The sequence below is a fragment of the Alexandromys fortis genome, unplaced genomic scaffold (assembly GCF_014885135.2).
Source record: "Alexandromys fortis isolate MF-2015 unplaced genomic scaffold, M_Fortis_MF-2015_v1.1 scaffold_204, whole genome shotgun sequence".
In the NCBI taxonomy this organism is placed as follows: domain Eukaryota; kingdom Metazoa; phylum Chordata; class Mammalia; order Rodentia; family Cricetidae; genus Alexandromys; species Alexandromys fortis.
The window spans coordinates 447,620-462,934 of NW_026068116.1; the positions used below are offsets into that span (position 1 = coordinate 447,620).

At 41.0% G+C, this 15,315-nt stretch overlaps 1 protein-coding gene across 1 annotated transcript in view; it reads left to right on the forward strand.

Annotated features, from left to right (window-relative positions):
- The first annotated feature begins 1,548 nt into the window (after positions 1-1,548).
- Dpy19l2 (dpy-19 like 2) overlaps positions 1,549-15,315 on the forward strand; it is a 137,898-nt gene continuing 124,131 nt past the window's right edge. The window contains exons 1-4 of the mRNA XM_050124888.1: positions 1,549-1,891; positions 5,709-5,733; positions 7,523-7,610; positions 9,073-9,210. Of these exons, the coding sequence (XP_049980845.1) occupies positions 1,549-1,891; positions 5,709-5,733; positions 7,523-7,610; positions 9,073-9,210 (594 nt within the window). The remainder of the gene's footprint in view (positions 1,892-5,708; positions 5,734-7,522; positions 7,611-9,072; positions 9,211-15,315) is intronic.

The window sequence follows — 15,315 nt, forward strand, 5'->3', positions numbered from 1 at the left end:
AGTGGGGGGAGGGGGAGGGAAATGGGAGGCTGGGAGGAGGCGGAAACTTTTTTTTTCTTATTCTCAATAAAAAAAAAGATTATTTTAAGGGTGAAAGGGACTAGATTTTATTTGTAAGGGATGAACCAAAGGTAAGAACATGCCTCTTCAGGCAGCTGGAAAGAGACTACAGGAAATTAACAAGAAAAGAAGAGGTAATCCCTGCACTCCCCGTATTGCTACAAAATGCAGAGTTAAAACGTGCTCATTAAAAATAAGGAGCTCCATTTTGATTTTGTGGATTCATTTAAGAACAGGTTTTTGCCAGCTTAATATGGAGACAAAACTTGTAATCTTAGGATTAGGGAGACTGAGAAAGGAGTTCAAGGCCAACCTGGACTACATGACAAGATGTGTTAAATATACAATTGTGTGTTTGCCAAACAATAATTAATAATATCTTGTATTTTAAACTCAAAATTGGATAGACAAAGTTACAACCTATTAAAATATGAGCAAAGTACTATATTTCTGGTCCTCTATTTCCTATGAACATCTTGAGTGCAACAAACAGTACCAGGAATGCAGAAATGCCTCTTGAGAAAAATCTTATAAAACATAAATTAGCAACAACTTACTTGTTTCACATGTACTGGATTTAGTCAGCAGATAAATATAACTACCAGTGAGCACTCTAGCTCTTAGGCGAAGACATAATTAATGTGAACTAGAGAAAGGGCTTGGGGTCAGAAGACAGCATTCAAACAGGCAGGAGAAAAGGCTGGGAAAGCCATGGGATGGCATGTATATGTGCGTGCGTGCGTGCGTGCGTGTGTGTGTGTGTGTGTGTGTGTGTGTATTTCACTGATGCTCATCGGAAGATCTGTGTCCAGGAAAGTGGAAATTAAAGTCGGAAAGGTAGATTGGGAAATATTACTGAAGGTATCGCGGAGTAAAACCAACAAGTTTAAGCTCTGAGGGATATGGAGGAACTATGAGCGTTTTCAAGCAGTCTTCTTCCATGAAGATGAACTTGGTCAACATTATGGTAATTGTCTGTTAGAAGCTCAATAAAGTCCTAAAATGGATGCGTGAAGTGTTGTGGACTCCAGCCGTATAGACTGACGGCTGGAATGTGGCGTGGCAGTGGCCTCTATAGTGCTGTATAGAAACTGTGAGGCCAAGACCGTTTCCTGGACCAGGGTGGCTTCTGGTTTAGGGAGGTAATGAACTCCTGAGCCCGTCCCTTTCTTCTCCGAGCCAGGATCTGAGCAACTTCGTTGGAACAGACCATGTTACATAAAGAATGAGCTAACGAGTACTGTCCTTCAGGGCCCAGGCCCTGGGGCAGGTCACACCACTCGCAAGTCGTGCGCGCGGGCTGCACGTGGAGAGCGCAAGGTTTCCTGGACCCCACGCTCGCCATCTTTGTTTCACGGTCGCCATGACGACGAGGCTGCCCGCAACGGCGGCGGGGGCTGGTCGTTGAGGCTGCCAGGTGAGGCCGGGCCCCCGAACCTCGCCCTGCGGTGACCCAGCTCCATCCACCTGACCATAGACTATGAGAAAATGGTGGGGCCGACGAGGAGTAAACTCAGGGAATCGGACCCCGACGCATCGCAAACCAGGAGTCGGGGCGCAGGGGCGGTGGAGCCCCCGCTGGAGCGCGCCAAGAGGTGGCTGCTGCAGCCTTTCTTCCTGGGCAGCAGGAACCTGCCTGGGGGCGCCCGCAAATACGCGCAGCAGAGGACCCGAGATCTGAACGCGCAAAATTACTTACACCTGGAAGAGGTCACCAAGCTCCTTCTTCACGGCCGCTTCCAATTCCTCCACAGCCTCTTGGACCAGCTCCGCGACAGGGTGCAGGCCCTGCATAATCATCGCTTCTCCCACAGGACCCTCTTTGGTGTAGGTGAGCAGAGCCTGCTCCAGTCCCAGCCGGGCAGGATTACCTCCCATCCTAAAGCCTTGAAGGGTTGACATAGGTCTTGGGGAATTTCATTCCCCAGTGTTTGGTATGTTGGAAGAGTTGATGGTGATGTCTGAGAATCTCATGCCAGGAATTCTCAGCCTTCGAGCTCCAGTTTTAAACTATCCTGTGGGATTGTCCGACTTTGTGGTCGCCTGTATGCCAACAAAAAGTTAAGCCTATCAGAGCAGCTAGTCAACACAAGTTTGTAGAAGCGGTTGACTACCTTCGGGACAGGGTTATGCTGCTTTGTATTTTGAATCAAAGTTTCTTAGCTGAGATCACTAAAAGGCAGAGGAAGGAGAGTAGACGGTGCATTCGTTACCCCCGCTGATACCCTTTTACTTCCACTCTGACGAGCTTAGCGGTAGCTGCTAGGAGTTTTTTTCATGCAAGCATTTCCTCCATTTATACCTCTAATTTTCTGTGGTTTCTGAGGTAACTTAAGCATTGCTGCTGACTGGTATTTGGGACGAGAGCTTTGCCACCCTAACTGCGGATATAAATAGAGACACAAATACCTCAATACAGGTCATTCCCGCCTCTTCCCACCATATGCTATGTGGCTGCTGGAGTAAAAAGGGGTTGTCACATTGACTTGTTAACAGTAATTGAGGAATAATTGAAATTCGTACTTAGATTTCCATCTGCCGTCTATGCCAGCAGACCCCGTGCCACAGCCACAATCCTTAAGGGCTGCTTTCTGAAATCCAAGCTCCAATGTACCGAGGTGTGGCACATGGTTACCCGTGAGTGGCTAGGGAAATCATGGATGACTTTACTAAATGAATAATAACTTTACTAGCTGTGCTCAGGAGAGACAGTTAATTCTTTAGAATGGAAGGCGAATGTAGCTCAGAGAGAGAGAGAGAGAAAGGGAGAACTTTTAGAAAATGGTGGAACTTCAGTTGTAGCAAAGAGCTGATATATGGCCGTGTGGAGCTGGGAACAGTGTGTGTGTGTGTGTGTGAGAGAGAGAGAGATGCTGACAGAATGGCAAGTTACCTGTCTTAGCAGTAAGACAGCATGGTGTGGAAACAAGGTTAGGATGAAAAGAAAGGCATGAAGAATAGAAGGAGGATGCTATTGACATAAGCTTTCAGCTCAGTGATGGGTGTGAGGCATTTGAACTCTCTGTGTGAAGACATGGATTCTTTTCTTAGTTTTTTGTTTTGTTTTTTTAATTGTTAATTTTTTTTAAGATAATAAAATTGCATAACTTATCCCCTCCCTTTTTTTCTCCTCAAATCCTCTCATGCATCCCCTTGCTCTCCTAAAAATTCATAATCTCATTTTCTTTAAATACTGTTACACACACATTCCTAAGTACATAAATATAACCTTCTCAGTCCATATAATGTTACTTGTCTGTATATATTTTCAGAACTGACCATTTAGTAATGGATAACAAGTTGGTGTGTTGCTCCTTGGGAAGGCTGTTCAAACAGTCTTTATGAATAACTAAGTGTTCACTTTATATACAAATATGGATATTTATATTTAAAACACTAATTGTTCTATAAAAAAATTTCCATGGCATTTGGTAGCTATGTGATGTTGGCACTGAGTGATTTCTCCCTCCGGGAAGGCTACTTGGTCAGTGCGTGCTCTCGAGATCCTGCAGGCTGAAGTGTGTGCTGTGGGCTGGAGGGTACTGAGAACGAAAGCAGAAAGAACAGTTGGGAAACTCTTCCTAGAACCAGGCTGCAATGGTCTAATGATAGCTGCAGCAGGAGAGGTGGGGAGGAGAGACTGACAGAGAAGGTAACAGATGAGATTGTAGCGGCTGAAATTGAAGCGCAGCAGGGGAGACAGGAGGGGATGAAGACCATCACTTTGGGTGTTCTCCACATCTGAGTGAACGTGGACAATTAGGTGGCAAGGAGATTTGCAAGCCAAACACCAATGTACAGAAAGAATAGGGGCAGAGTAAAGACAAGCAGGACAGGAAAACTGAGATGCATCTTTTGGGGAGTCGTGGCAGGAGGGGCTGGGAGACACGGTTGGATTTTGAGGATCTTGGGAAAGATAGGTGGATCATATTTGGCCTTTTGTGAGAATATGTGTGCGTGGGGTGGGGTGTGCACTGTACTACACAGACTAACAGAAGCCAGAGCAGGACCTGGGCCGTCCTTTTCTGCCACTCTCTACCTTACTTGCTTGAGACAGGTTCTCCCACTGAAATATCAGCTCACCCTTTAGTGTAGTCTGGTTGGCCAGCCAGCTCTCAGGCTCTGCTTGTCGTCACCCCTAGTCTTGGGTTATATAATATGCAGTTATGCCTGGCTTTATCGCATGGGTCCTGGCGATTTGGACTTAGGTCCTCACACTTGCAGAGCAATTTCTTACTCCCTGAAGCCAGCTCTTCCATGTTTTTATTTTGAAAATGTAATTTTAAATATTTCTCACTATATATCACTAACAAGAGACTGGAAAAAAAAAAAAAAAAAATATGGTCAAATAGGATACCCTCTGTCATTGGTAACTAAACTTTATCTCAGGACATTTTTCACAGCTGAATATACAGGTTATGCGTTTTTATTTCAGAGTGACGCAGAGAACATTTGTTTTGTGTGAGGGACTGCACGGCATCTATTGAATCATTGTTTTAATAACTTTTTGAAAACAAAGGACATTTTAGCTTGAGCATATCATGAAAACAGAGAGTGGGCCATAGTTTGCCTTTCCTGATACAATACAAGCAAATCTGAGAAGAATTTAAGATGAGCCCAGCATGGTCACTATGTAGGCAGAGGGGCAGGGCTGGGAAATTCAACATGGTGACTTTATGTTTCTTTATTGAATTGCTTCGCTTTTATTCTGTTACCCGAGATGCATGGTTTAAAAAAAAAAACAGTTTTAGAAGTTAATGCTGGTGGCTTAAGAGGTATCTTGCCAAGTGTACTTGGGGCAACCCTGGGAAATGCAAAACAAAGTCTGTGCGACTACTGCAGTGGCTGAGTGAGTTACCTCCACCCTGTCATCAAGGACCTGGGGAATTACTAAAACCAACATTCAAAACTTTGGAAATGAGTGTAAGCTTATTGTGATAAAAGGGCATTCATCTAGGAAGAGCCGTTGGAAGAAGTAGGGGCGTTGTGGCATTTAACTTGTTCTTTTGCTCCTCCCTCTCGGCTCCCACTCCTGGTCACTGTGTTTGGAGCTCTGCAGAAAGCTGCAAGCCTAGAGTAGCATGGAACTGGACTTGTTCCCCATCCCCTGTTAGCCTTGTGCTCATCTGGACCCCTGATTGTGCCTGGATCTAGGTTCTGTCCAGGACCTGACTAGTACAACTTAGCTTTCAAAGGCATGCCTGAACAAGGGGTTTTCTGCATTTAATGATCACTGAAGAGTGCAAGGGACGGTGTTCTAGGCTGGATTATGCAGAGTGTTTTCCAGAAGAACCTTACCTTGGCATAGTATACATGCTTTAAAAAACACTTTATATAAAGGAAGAAGAGAATAAGAAACAATAGACAGTCATACTGAAAAGTCACAAAAAGATCAAGTCACCCACTTAATCACTCTTAAAAGGAGGGATATGTAAAGCTTCCAGGTCCTCCCCACCTGCAGAGGGAACATGGCTCAGTTTACTTTACTTTCTTCTGGGCTGCTTTCCTGGCTCAAGCAGACAGAAAGAGCTGACTGTCTAGCTCAGTGAGCTCTGGCTTTAGCTGTGCATTTGAAGTGCTAAGTGCTTATTTTAAAGACATTTAGCAATAAAAAGTTTTTAAATTATTTCTCTTTTTTTCTTTTTCAGCTGCCTTTGTGGGGATTTTGCACTGGTAAGATTTTTGTCTCAGCTTAAAATACATAGAAATATGTGGGTTAAATTTTGACACTGCCATTTGTAAATAGCAAAGCAAGACATCGATACCCGTGTCAACTGACACCTATGCATCACTTCTGTATACGGTTCATGTGCACAGCATCATTTACAGTGCAGATGCCCTGGGGGCTAGTAAAAATTTTATATGCATAGGTATTATATCTGTATGTATGCTTGTACACCACGTGTGTTCTCATAGAGGCCAGATGAGGGCATCAGATTCCCTGGGGCTGGAGTCAGACGTGGTTGTGAGCTGCCTGTGAGTGCTGATCATCTTACCCGCTGAGTCTTCTCGCCAGCCCCACAAATTAATTTCTTCGCTTTACCAAAGACTCACCCCTCTGTTTCTTTAAGTATCTCCCATCCCCATAAGGCTTTTCAGTTTATCTCACCTAAAGCCTTTGCTTTCCTGGAATACCTGGACGTTATTGTTGACTTAAGTTTAGAGCTAAAGTCTTAGGAAAGCCTGCAATCTAAAACTCAGAAAAGGACATAAAGCTCACTTTCTTTCTGAACTGGAAATGGTGGAGCACATCTATAGTTCAAGCACTTAGAGACTGAGGTGGCAGAATTATGGGTTTGAGGGCAGCCTGCGAGGCATAGTGAGATCCTGCCTTGAGAAAACAAGCCTTTCCCGCAGTGGTGTGGCAGAAGTGCTCTGAGTCTGCACTCTGTGTTCCCTGGCACTATCTTTAAAAAAAATTAAAAAAAATATTTTTTAAATCACGTGTTAAAAAACCTGAAAATTTTATCTGGAATACTTCATTTCTCCGTGAGCTAACATCTCATAGACATAGGAAGGTTCCTGGCGAGTGTTTCTCTGCCTTCCCATCTGCCTAATAATTTTGTTGTGAGCCCTGAGGCTGGACCAGGAAGGAGCCATTCTTCTACACTGTTGGATTTCTGGCATATGACCTGCATGTGAATCCAGGGCAGAAACTATGTTGATACATGAACTTTGTATTTTTGTTGGGAAGATTTTATAAACTGAGGGCAGCAAGCGTGTTCCCTGACTGTGACTAATTTCACCACGTACACTCCTTGGTCACCAGCAATGGCTGCTGAGTTTCACTGCTGTGGACCTTCAAGTATAGGCCTCTGGGGGACTTAAAAGGCCATTCTTTGTATGGACTTACACTTCTTTTAAAATTACCTTATTTCATAGTGATTTTATTTAAATTATATTAGAAGTGCTTTTCAGTGGTTACAAAAGTATTTTCCAGCCCATTTGAATCACTCCTGCAACATAAAAAAACAATAGCCCTTTATGGTTTTTAATTTTTTGAGACAGGATTTCTCTGCATGGCTTTGGCTGTCCTAGATCTAACTCTGTAGACCAGGCTGGCCTCAAACTCAACAGAGATCTGCCTGCCTCTGCCTCCTGAGTTCTGGGATTAAAGGAGTGTGCCACCACTGCCCAGTTCTTCCTGTGTTCCTAAGGAGCTGGATGTGGAAGAAGAGTAGAGGGCACCATAGGAACTGTGCATGTACAATAGGAACTGTGCATGTACAACAGGAGATGTACATGCACATGGAAGAATGGAGTCAAGCAGCTTGAAATGTGTGTGATGGTGAATCATAAAATTCTCAAGAATATACAAGCAACTACATTAGTCAACTGTAAAATTATCTCAGCATTTGTTATAAAACTTGTTTTCATTGTATGGCTTTCTGAGCTCTGAAACTGTTTTAGGGCTGGTTCTGAAGCCCATTCTCATTATTATCATATGTTTCTTTCCCCCCAGGATACACTTAATAACCCTTTTTGAAAATGACCGTCATTTTTCTCACCTCTCATCTTTGGAACGGGAGATGACCTTCCGCACGGAAATGGTTTGGTTCTTTCTTCTAACTAATCTGTGCTGTAAGGATAGTGGGACAATACGGTAGAGATTTAGCAGGAACTGAAATGGGTTTTGGGCGACTCCCATTGCCTTCATGCCCGTCCTGTGTGAGTTGGTCAGTACACAGATGATGGCACTGCTTTTTGTTTTCCTGCAATTCCTCTTGAAGCACTGGAGGATTCGTTCGGGGCTTAGGTTCAGGGATTGAATATATCATTAGTGTCTGTGTGGCTCTTGAATGCCTCAAAGGCATTATGTCCAAGGGCACCATATGAACTACTATTAAATAAGAACATAGTTGGGGTGGGCCTTTGGGGACAGACACCGGGTGCAGACAGCAGTCCTGTGCTTATTTCTGTGAGGGCTGATCGGTTGTCTCTGAGTCTCAGTCATCTACCTGTAAGGTAGAAATCATGTCAGACTTACGGGACAGTAGTGAAGTGAAGGGTGAATGGATGAATGCAGACACTATAGCATCTCCCATAAAACCATAGCTTATTATGAACAGAAATCATTTTTATTTTATTTCCCTGAAGGTAGACATTGGCATATTAGGTATGATTTGGTAGTTTTATTGCTGTGTTATCTTCACAAACTGAAAGGAAAATCTAAACGGCGCAGAAACAGCCAATTAGGAACCAGCTTGAATTTAGAAGCCCCTGGTATTGGTTAACATATCAACACTGAAGCGGTTGGGTGAAGCAGGAATGAGCATGGAGTTTCAATTATTTCAAAATTTTGAAGAATGGGGGCACTTGCTTTACTTTGAAAAACACTGTGGCACTTTTTATTTCTTTATTTACTTATTTTGGCAAACAGCAAATTTAAGATGAAAATAACATAAAACAGTATAGACTTTTGAGTTGACATCCCCTCCTGGTCTAAAGAGGACATTGTTCCTTGTGCTGGAACTACACAGGGGTGATCACTTTATGACACAGCATTTGTGAACAGCAGAAGGCAGCTCAGGCACCAGCTGCAGCTCCAAAGTAAGCTGGACCAGTCACCCGATGCTGACGAGCATGCGTTATTAGTTAATAAAACTGTCGTTCCTTTCCAAATGCGGAGTTGCACTTCGACATGAAGATACCTCTGTTTTTGATAGAATTTATTATATGTCAACTTCTAAGCATATGGGAAAAATAGATTTAGTCAAGTTAAAAGTACACTGACTAGATGCATGTCTTAAAGCACCATCCGTGCTACATGCAACCATCCACATAATCTGAATAATCTCAGGCCTTCAGAAAGCTGGAAAGAATCATAGAGAAGACACGTGAAGATACATACTTTTTAGTCTGAGAATCTTAACACTAAGAAGTCATTAGGAAGTCTTCTTCATGACTTTCTTTTTTTAACAAAAGAAAGATGATCTAAAAAACTGTTTTAAAAATGTTCTATAAACAACTCAAGGTTTTATTGACATTGACAGTGTGTGTCTTTCTTAAAAGGGACTTTATTATTCCTACTTCAAGACCATCATCGAAGCGCCTTCATTTCTGGAAGGACTGTGGATGATCATGAATGACAGGCTAACTGAATATCCCCTGGTAATCAATACAGTGAAACGCTTTCATCTTTATCCAGAGGTGAGGGATCTTTAGAAACAAACAATGCTAACAGGCTATTGTCAAATAAAAGTGGTAAATATAAGAACAGAGGTGAAAAAAAAGAGGTTTTCTATTTTAGGTTCGTTAGCTTTAGATGTTTTTAAGATTTGATCGCACTATAAAGAGATCCTCTCTTAAAATCCAGCCTACTGAATCCCCTTACATGTTGTCAGAGAGGACACCTTAGTGTGGGAATTGTAACTCAGGCAGCAGAGGACAGCTGGGACCAGGGCTCCGCTTGGGGCCATGAGGGTAGACATGGAGAACACATGGAGGGACAGTGAGGCTGGCAGCAGAACACAGGCCTTGGAGTTCACTGCCAAAGTAAGATTTACTTGGTCGTATGGCCAGAAATCTGTGGATTTTTAAAAAATATTTAGCCTTACAAAGTATGGTTTTTAACGGAAGTCTAGAAATTTGAGAAACAGCAACAACAACAAAAACTTTGGTAAGCTTCATTTGTGAATTCTTTTTTATTGAAAATATTTTTTATACGGTGTATTCTGACCATTGTTTTCCTTCCCCACCTCCTAGATCTTCCCACCTGCCCAACTCCACATCTTCTTTACCTCTCTCTTTGGAAAGCAAACAATCAACAAAAAAACATGAGAAAGTGGAATAAAAGTATCATAAAAAGCACAAGAGACAAAAATAAAACCTATAGAAATACAAAATTGGAAATCATAATATACATTCAAAAAAATGTGAGATGAAAAAAAAGTCAAACAAAGTGATATAAGACAAAAAGTACACAAAACTACCCCTGAGTTTTGGGTTGGCCATCTACTTCTAGGCATGGGCCTTACCCTTAAGTGTGGTTAATATCCCCAGTGAGACTCAATTGGCAAAAACTAATGTTTCCTTTGCAAATGATGCGAGCTTGAGCTAGCTTCTTGGCTAACGGTGGGAGCTGGTGTCCATTCCCCACTCTCAGCTCCTGGGACTCTGCCTGACTTAAGCCTGTGCAGGCCCTGTCCAGTTCCAGAGTTGGTGGACCCTTAGGGCTATTGTGTCCCGTCAATCTTGCTGCAGTTAATAGACTTCATAGCTGGAGGACTGTTGGTGGCTTCCCTCCTTTATAAGGTTGCCTGGCAACTCCTGGTACCATGAAAGTTAGTCCTCAGGGAGGAGAAATTCAGGTTAGTTCTAGTTCATGGTCCCTGGGGCATGCATCTGAAGTGCATGGTGTCTTGAGCAATAGGGGCTTACTTTCTCCATCTGGGGGACCACCAAGGCAATAGCAATAGCCTGTATGTTTTGGGAGTCTCTTGTACAGCACTGACCAACAACTTAAAAGAGGGCTTCTCATGCCTGGTGTCTGGGTTTCCTTAGGTGGTCTATGGCTTTTGGAGGGAACATGGTCTGTCTACATGGGAAATTTCATTTGAACTACATGTGTATATTTATAAGCCAACTTCCTATAGGTGTCTTAAGTAGGTAAATAATCGTATGACTTCTTGTGACTTTTTTAGATATCCTTACTATTTTTACCTTCCTCCCTTTTCAATATTATTTCCCTTCCCTCCTTAACTAATGCTCCCCTTTCCACTTCCCCAATCTGGTCACTTATTCAATACTATTCAAGTGGCTCCCCCACCCAACCCCAACCAGGCAATGATCCCTTTTTATACTTACAGTTTATGTACTTTAAGTAACATACCCATACCTAAAGATTTAGAAGTAGGAGCATCCTATGACAGAACATGCGACATTTGTCTTTCTAGATCTGGGTTACCTCACTCAATATGATTTTCTATTTCCAACCATTTACCCACAAAGTTCATGCCTTCATTTTTATTTACAGGTGAATCATCTTCCATATTGTATATGTACCACATTTTCATTTAGGTTGTTTCTATTTCCTATATTATGAATAGAGCAGCAGTGAACATGGTTGAGCAAGAGTGTATGGAGTACACTATCCAAGGACTGCTATAGCTGAGTCGTATAATAGATTTACTTTTAGCTTTGCGAGCATTTTTCACACTGATTTCCCCAGTAGCTGCATCAGTCTGCAGTACAAAGAATGAGTGTTCACTTTTCCCCACACCTCCTCCAAAATTTGTCGTTCTTTTCTTTTCTTTTTTTTCTTTGATCTTTGTTGTTGCCATTCTGACTGGTGTAAAATAAAATCTCAGTTATTTTGATTTGCATTTCCCTAAATAATAAGGACCAATGAACATTTTTGAGATATTTTCTAATCTTTTTTTTTCTGAGAACCCAGGCCATTGGTTTTGAATGTATCATTTGTTTGTTTAATTCTTGCTTCCGAGTTCTTTATATATTATGGATTTCTTACACTGTCAGATGTGTAGCTGGCAAAGATTCTCTTCCACTCTGTAGGCTTTGTCGTCAGCCAGGTGATTTCTTCTTCAGCTCTGCAGGAGCTTTTTGTTGTATGAGGTCCCACTTGGCAGTCGTTGGCCATAATTCTCGGGCAAATGGAGTCCTCGTCAGAAAGTCCTTCTCTACACCTGTATCTGATAGGGCACTGGCTATGTTTTCCTTAATAATTTCACTGTTTCATCTTTCTCATTTAGGTCTTTGATCAGTTTTGGCCTTCGTTTTTGTGAAAGGTGACAGATTGGGTTTAATTTCGTTCTTCTGCATGTGAACATGCAGTTCCCAGCAACATTTCTTGAAGATGCTTTTATTCCTTCAGTTTAAATTTTTGGCACCTTTGTCAAATAGCAGACATCTGAAGTTATATGAACTCATGTTTGGGTCTTCAGTTGTTTTCCCACTGGTCCTCATGTCTGTTTTTGTCCCAGTACCATATTGTTTTATTACTATGGCTCTGCAATATATCTTCAGATCTAGAATGGTAATCCCTCCAGTATTGTTGTTTTTATTCAGGATTGTTTTAGCTATTTGGGATTATTTGTGGTTCCATATGAATTTTAGGACAATTTCTTTTATTTTGGTGATGAATGAATTAAGAATTTTTATTGAGATTGCTGCATTGAATTTGTAAATAAGTTTTGGGACTATGGTTATCTTCACATTACCTATGCCAATCCATGAGCATAGGATTCTTTTTTCTTTTCTAGCCTGTGATTCCTTCCTTGTGATCCTTCACGCCTTTAGTTAGGTTTCAGTGGATCAATCTATCATGGTCTTGACCTTTTTGCTCATATTCTCATTCCTTCCACTCTGGGGAGCTCAGTGTAGTACTCCAATATTGGTCTCTGCCTCTGTTTCCATCAGTTGCTGGATGAAGGTTCTATGGTGATATTTAAGATATTCATCAGTCTGACAACAGGGCTAGTCAAGATCGGGTCCCCTTTCCGCTATTGCTTAGGGTCTTAGGTGGGGTTCTCTTTGTGAATTCCTGGGAATTTTTCTAGAGCCAGGTTTCTGATAACCCTATAATGGCTCCCTCAATCAAGATATCTATTTCCTTTCTCTCATTTCTATCCTTCCTCCATCTTGACTATCCCATTCCCTCAAGTTCTCCTTAACTCTCCCCCTTTCAACCTCTTTCTCCCCCAATCCCCTGCTTCCAGTTATGTGAGGCAATCTTGTCTGTTTCCAATTTCCAGGTGGGTCTCTATATATTTTTCTTTGGGTTCACCTTATTACTTAACCTTTCTAGGATCATGAACTATAGGCTCAATGTCCTTTGTTTATAGCTAGTATGCATTTGTGAGTGAGTACAAACCATATTCATCTTTTTTGGTCTGGTTTACTTCACTCAGGATAGTGTTTTTAAATTCTCTCCATTTGCATGCAAAATTCAAGATGTCATTGTTTTTTACTGCTGAGTATACTGCTTTTTACTCTAATGTGTAAATGTGCCACACTTTCTTTATGCTTTCTTTAGACGAGGGGAATCTATATTGTTTTCATGTTTTGGCTATTACAAATAATGCTGCTATGAACATAGCTGAACAAATGCTTTTGTAGTATGATTGAGCATCTTTTGGGTATACTCCCAAGCATGGTATTACTGGATCCTGAGGTGGATTGATTCCCAATTTTCTGAGAAAATGCCATACTGATTTCCAAAGTGGTTGCACAAGTTTGCATTTTCACCAAAATGGATGAGTGTTTCCCTTAGTCCACATCCTCTCCAGCATAAGCTATCATTAGTAGTTTTGATCTTAGCCATTCTGACAAGTTTAAGATGGTATCTCAAAGTTGTTTTGATTTGAATTTCCTTGATAGCTAAGGATGTTGAACATTTTCTTAAGTATCTTCTGGCCATTTGAACTTCTTCTGTTAAGAATTCTTTGTTTAGTTCCATACTGCATTTTTAATATTGGATTATTTATAATTTTAATATCTAATTTCTTGAGCTCCTTATATATTTTGGAGACCAGACCTTTGTCTGATGTGGGGTTGATGAAAATATTTTCCTATTCAGTAGGCTGCCTTTTTGTCTAATTGACTATGTCCTTTGATTTACAGAAGCTTTTCAGTTTCAGTCCCATTTATTTATTGTTGCTCTCAGTGTCTGTGCTACTGGGGTTTTACATAGGAAGTGGTCTCCTGTACCCATGTGTTGCACTTTCTACTTCCCACTTTCTCTTCTATCAGGTTCAGTGTTGTCAGGTTTATATTGAGGTCTTTAATCCATTTGGAATTGATTTTTGTTCATGATGATAGATATGGATCTATTTTCATTCTTCTACAGGTTGATATCCAGTTATGCCAGCACCATTTGTTGAAGATGTTTTCTTTCTTCCATTGTATAATTTTAGCTTTTTGTCGAAAATCAGGTGTTCATAGGTAGGTTAATATCATGGTCTTTGATTCAATTCCATTGGCTAATGTCTCTGTTTTTATGCCAATACCAAACTGTTTTCATTACTGTATACAGCTCTGTAATAGAACTTGAAATCAGGGATGGTGATGCCTCCGGAAGTTACTTTATTGTACAGGACTGTTTTGGCTATCTTGGGTTTTTGTTTTTCTATATAAAGTTGATTATTTTTCTCTCAAGGTCTGTGAAGAATTTTGATGGGATTTTGATGGGGATTGCATCGAATTTGTAGATTGCCTTTGGTAGGATTGCCATTCTTACTATGTTGATCCTACTAATCCAAGAGCATGGGAGATCCTTCCATTTTCTGGTATCCTCCTCAATTTCTTTCTTCAAAGCCTTAAAGTTCTTGTCAAATAGATCTTACACTTCCTTGCTTAGAGTTACCCTGAGATACTTTATGCTATTTGTGGCTATCATGAAAGGTGAAGTTTCTCTGATTTCCATCTCTCCTTCTTTATCTCTGTGTATAGGAGGGCGACTGATTTTTTTGAATTGATTTTGTATCCTGCCACATCACTGAAAGTATTTATCAGCTGTAGTAGTTTTTTTTTTGGTAGAGTTTTGGGTGTCACTTATGTACACTATTATATCATTTGTAAATAACTAAAGTTTGACTTCTTCCTTTCCGATTCAAATCCCCTTCATCCCCTTATGTTGTCTTATTGCTATTGCTAGAACTTCAAGCACTATGTTGAAGAGATATGGTGAGAGTGGACAGCCTTGTCTTGTTCCTGATTTTAGTGGAATGGCTTTGAGTTTCTCTCCATTTAATTTTATGTTAGCTATTGGCTTGCTGTATATTGCTTTTATGATATAGGTATGAACCTTGTATCCCTAATCTCTCCAAGACCTTTATCATAAAGGGGTGTTGAATTTTGTCAAATGCTTTTTCAGCATCTAATGAAATGATCATATGGGCTTTTTCTTTCAGTTTATTTATATGATGGATTACATTAATAGATTTTCATATGTTGAACCAGCCCTGCATCTCTGGGATGAACCCAACTTGATCATTATGAATGATTTTTTTGATGTGTTCTTGGATTCAGTTTGCCATTATTTTAATGAGAATTTTTGCATCGATGTTCATGAGTGAGATTGGTCTGTAATACTATTTCTTGGTTGAGTCTTTGTGTGGTTTTGATATCAGGGTAACTGTAGCTTCATAAAAAGAGTTTGGCAATGATTCTTCTGTTTCTATTCTGTGAAACACATTAAGGAGTATAGGTATCAGCTCTTCTTGGAAGTTCTGGTAAAATTCTGCATTAATACCATCTGGTCCTGGACTTTTTTTTGGTTGGGAGGTTTTTTTTTTT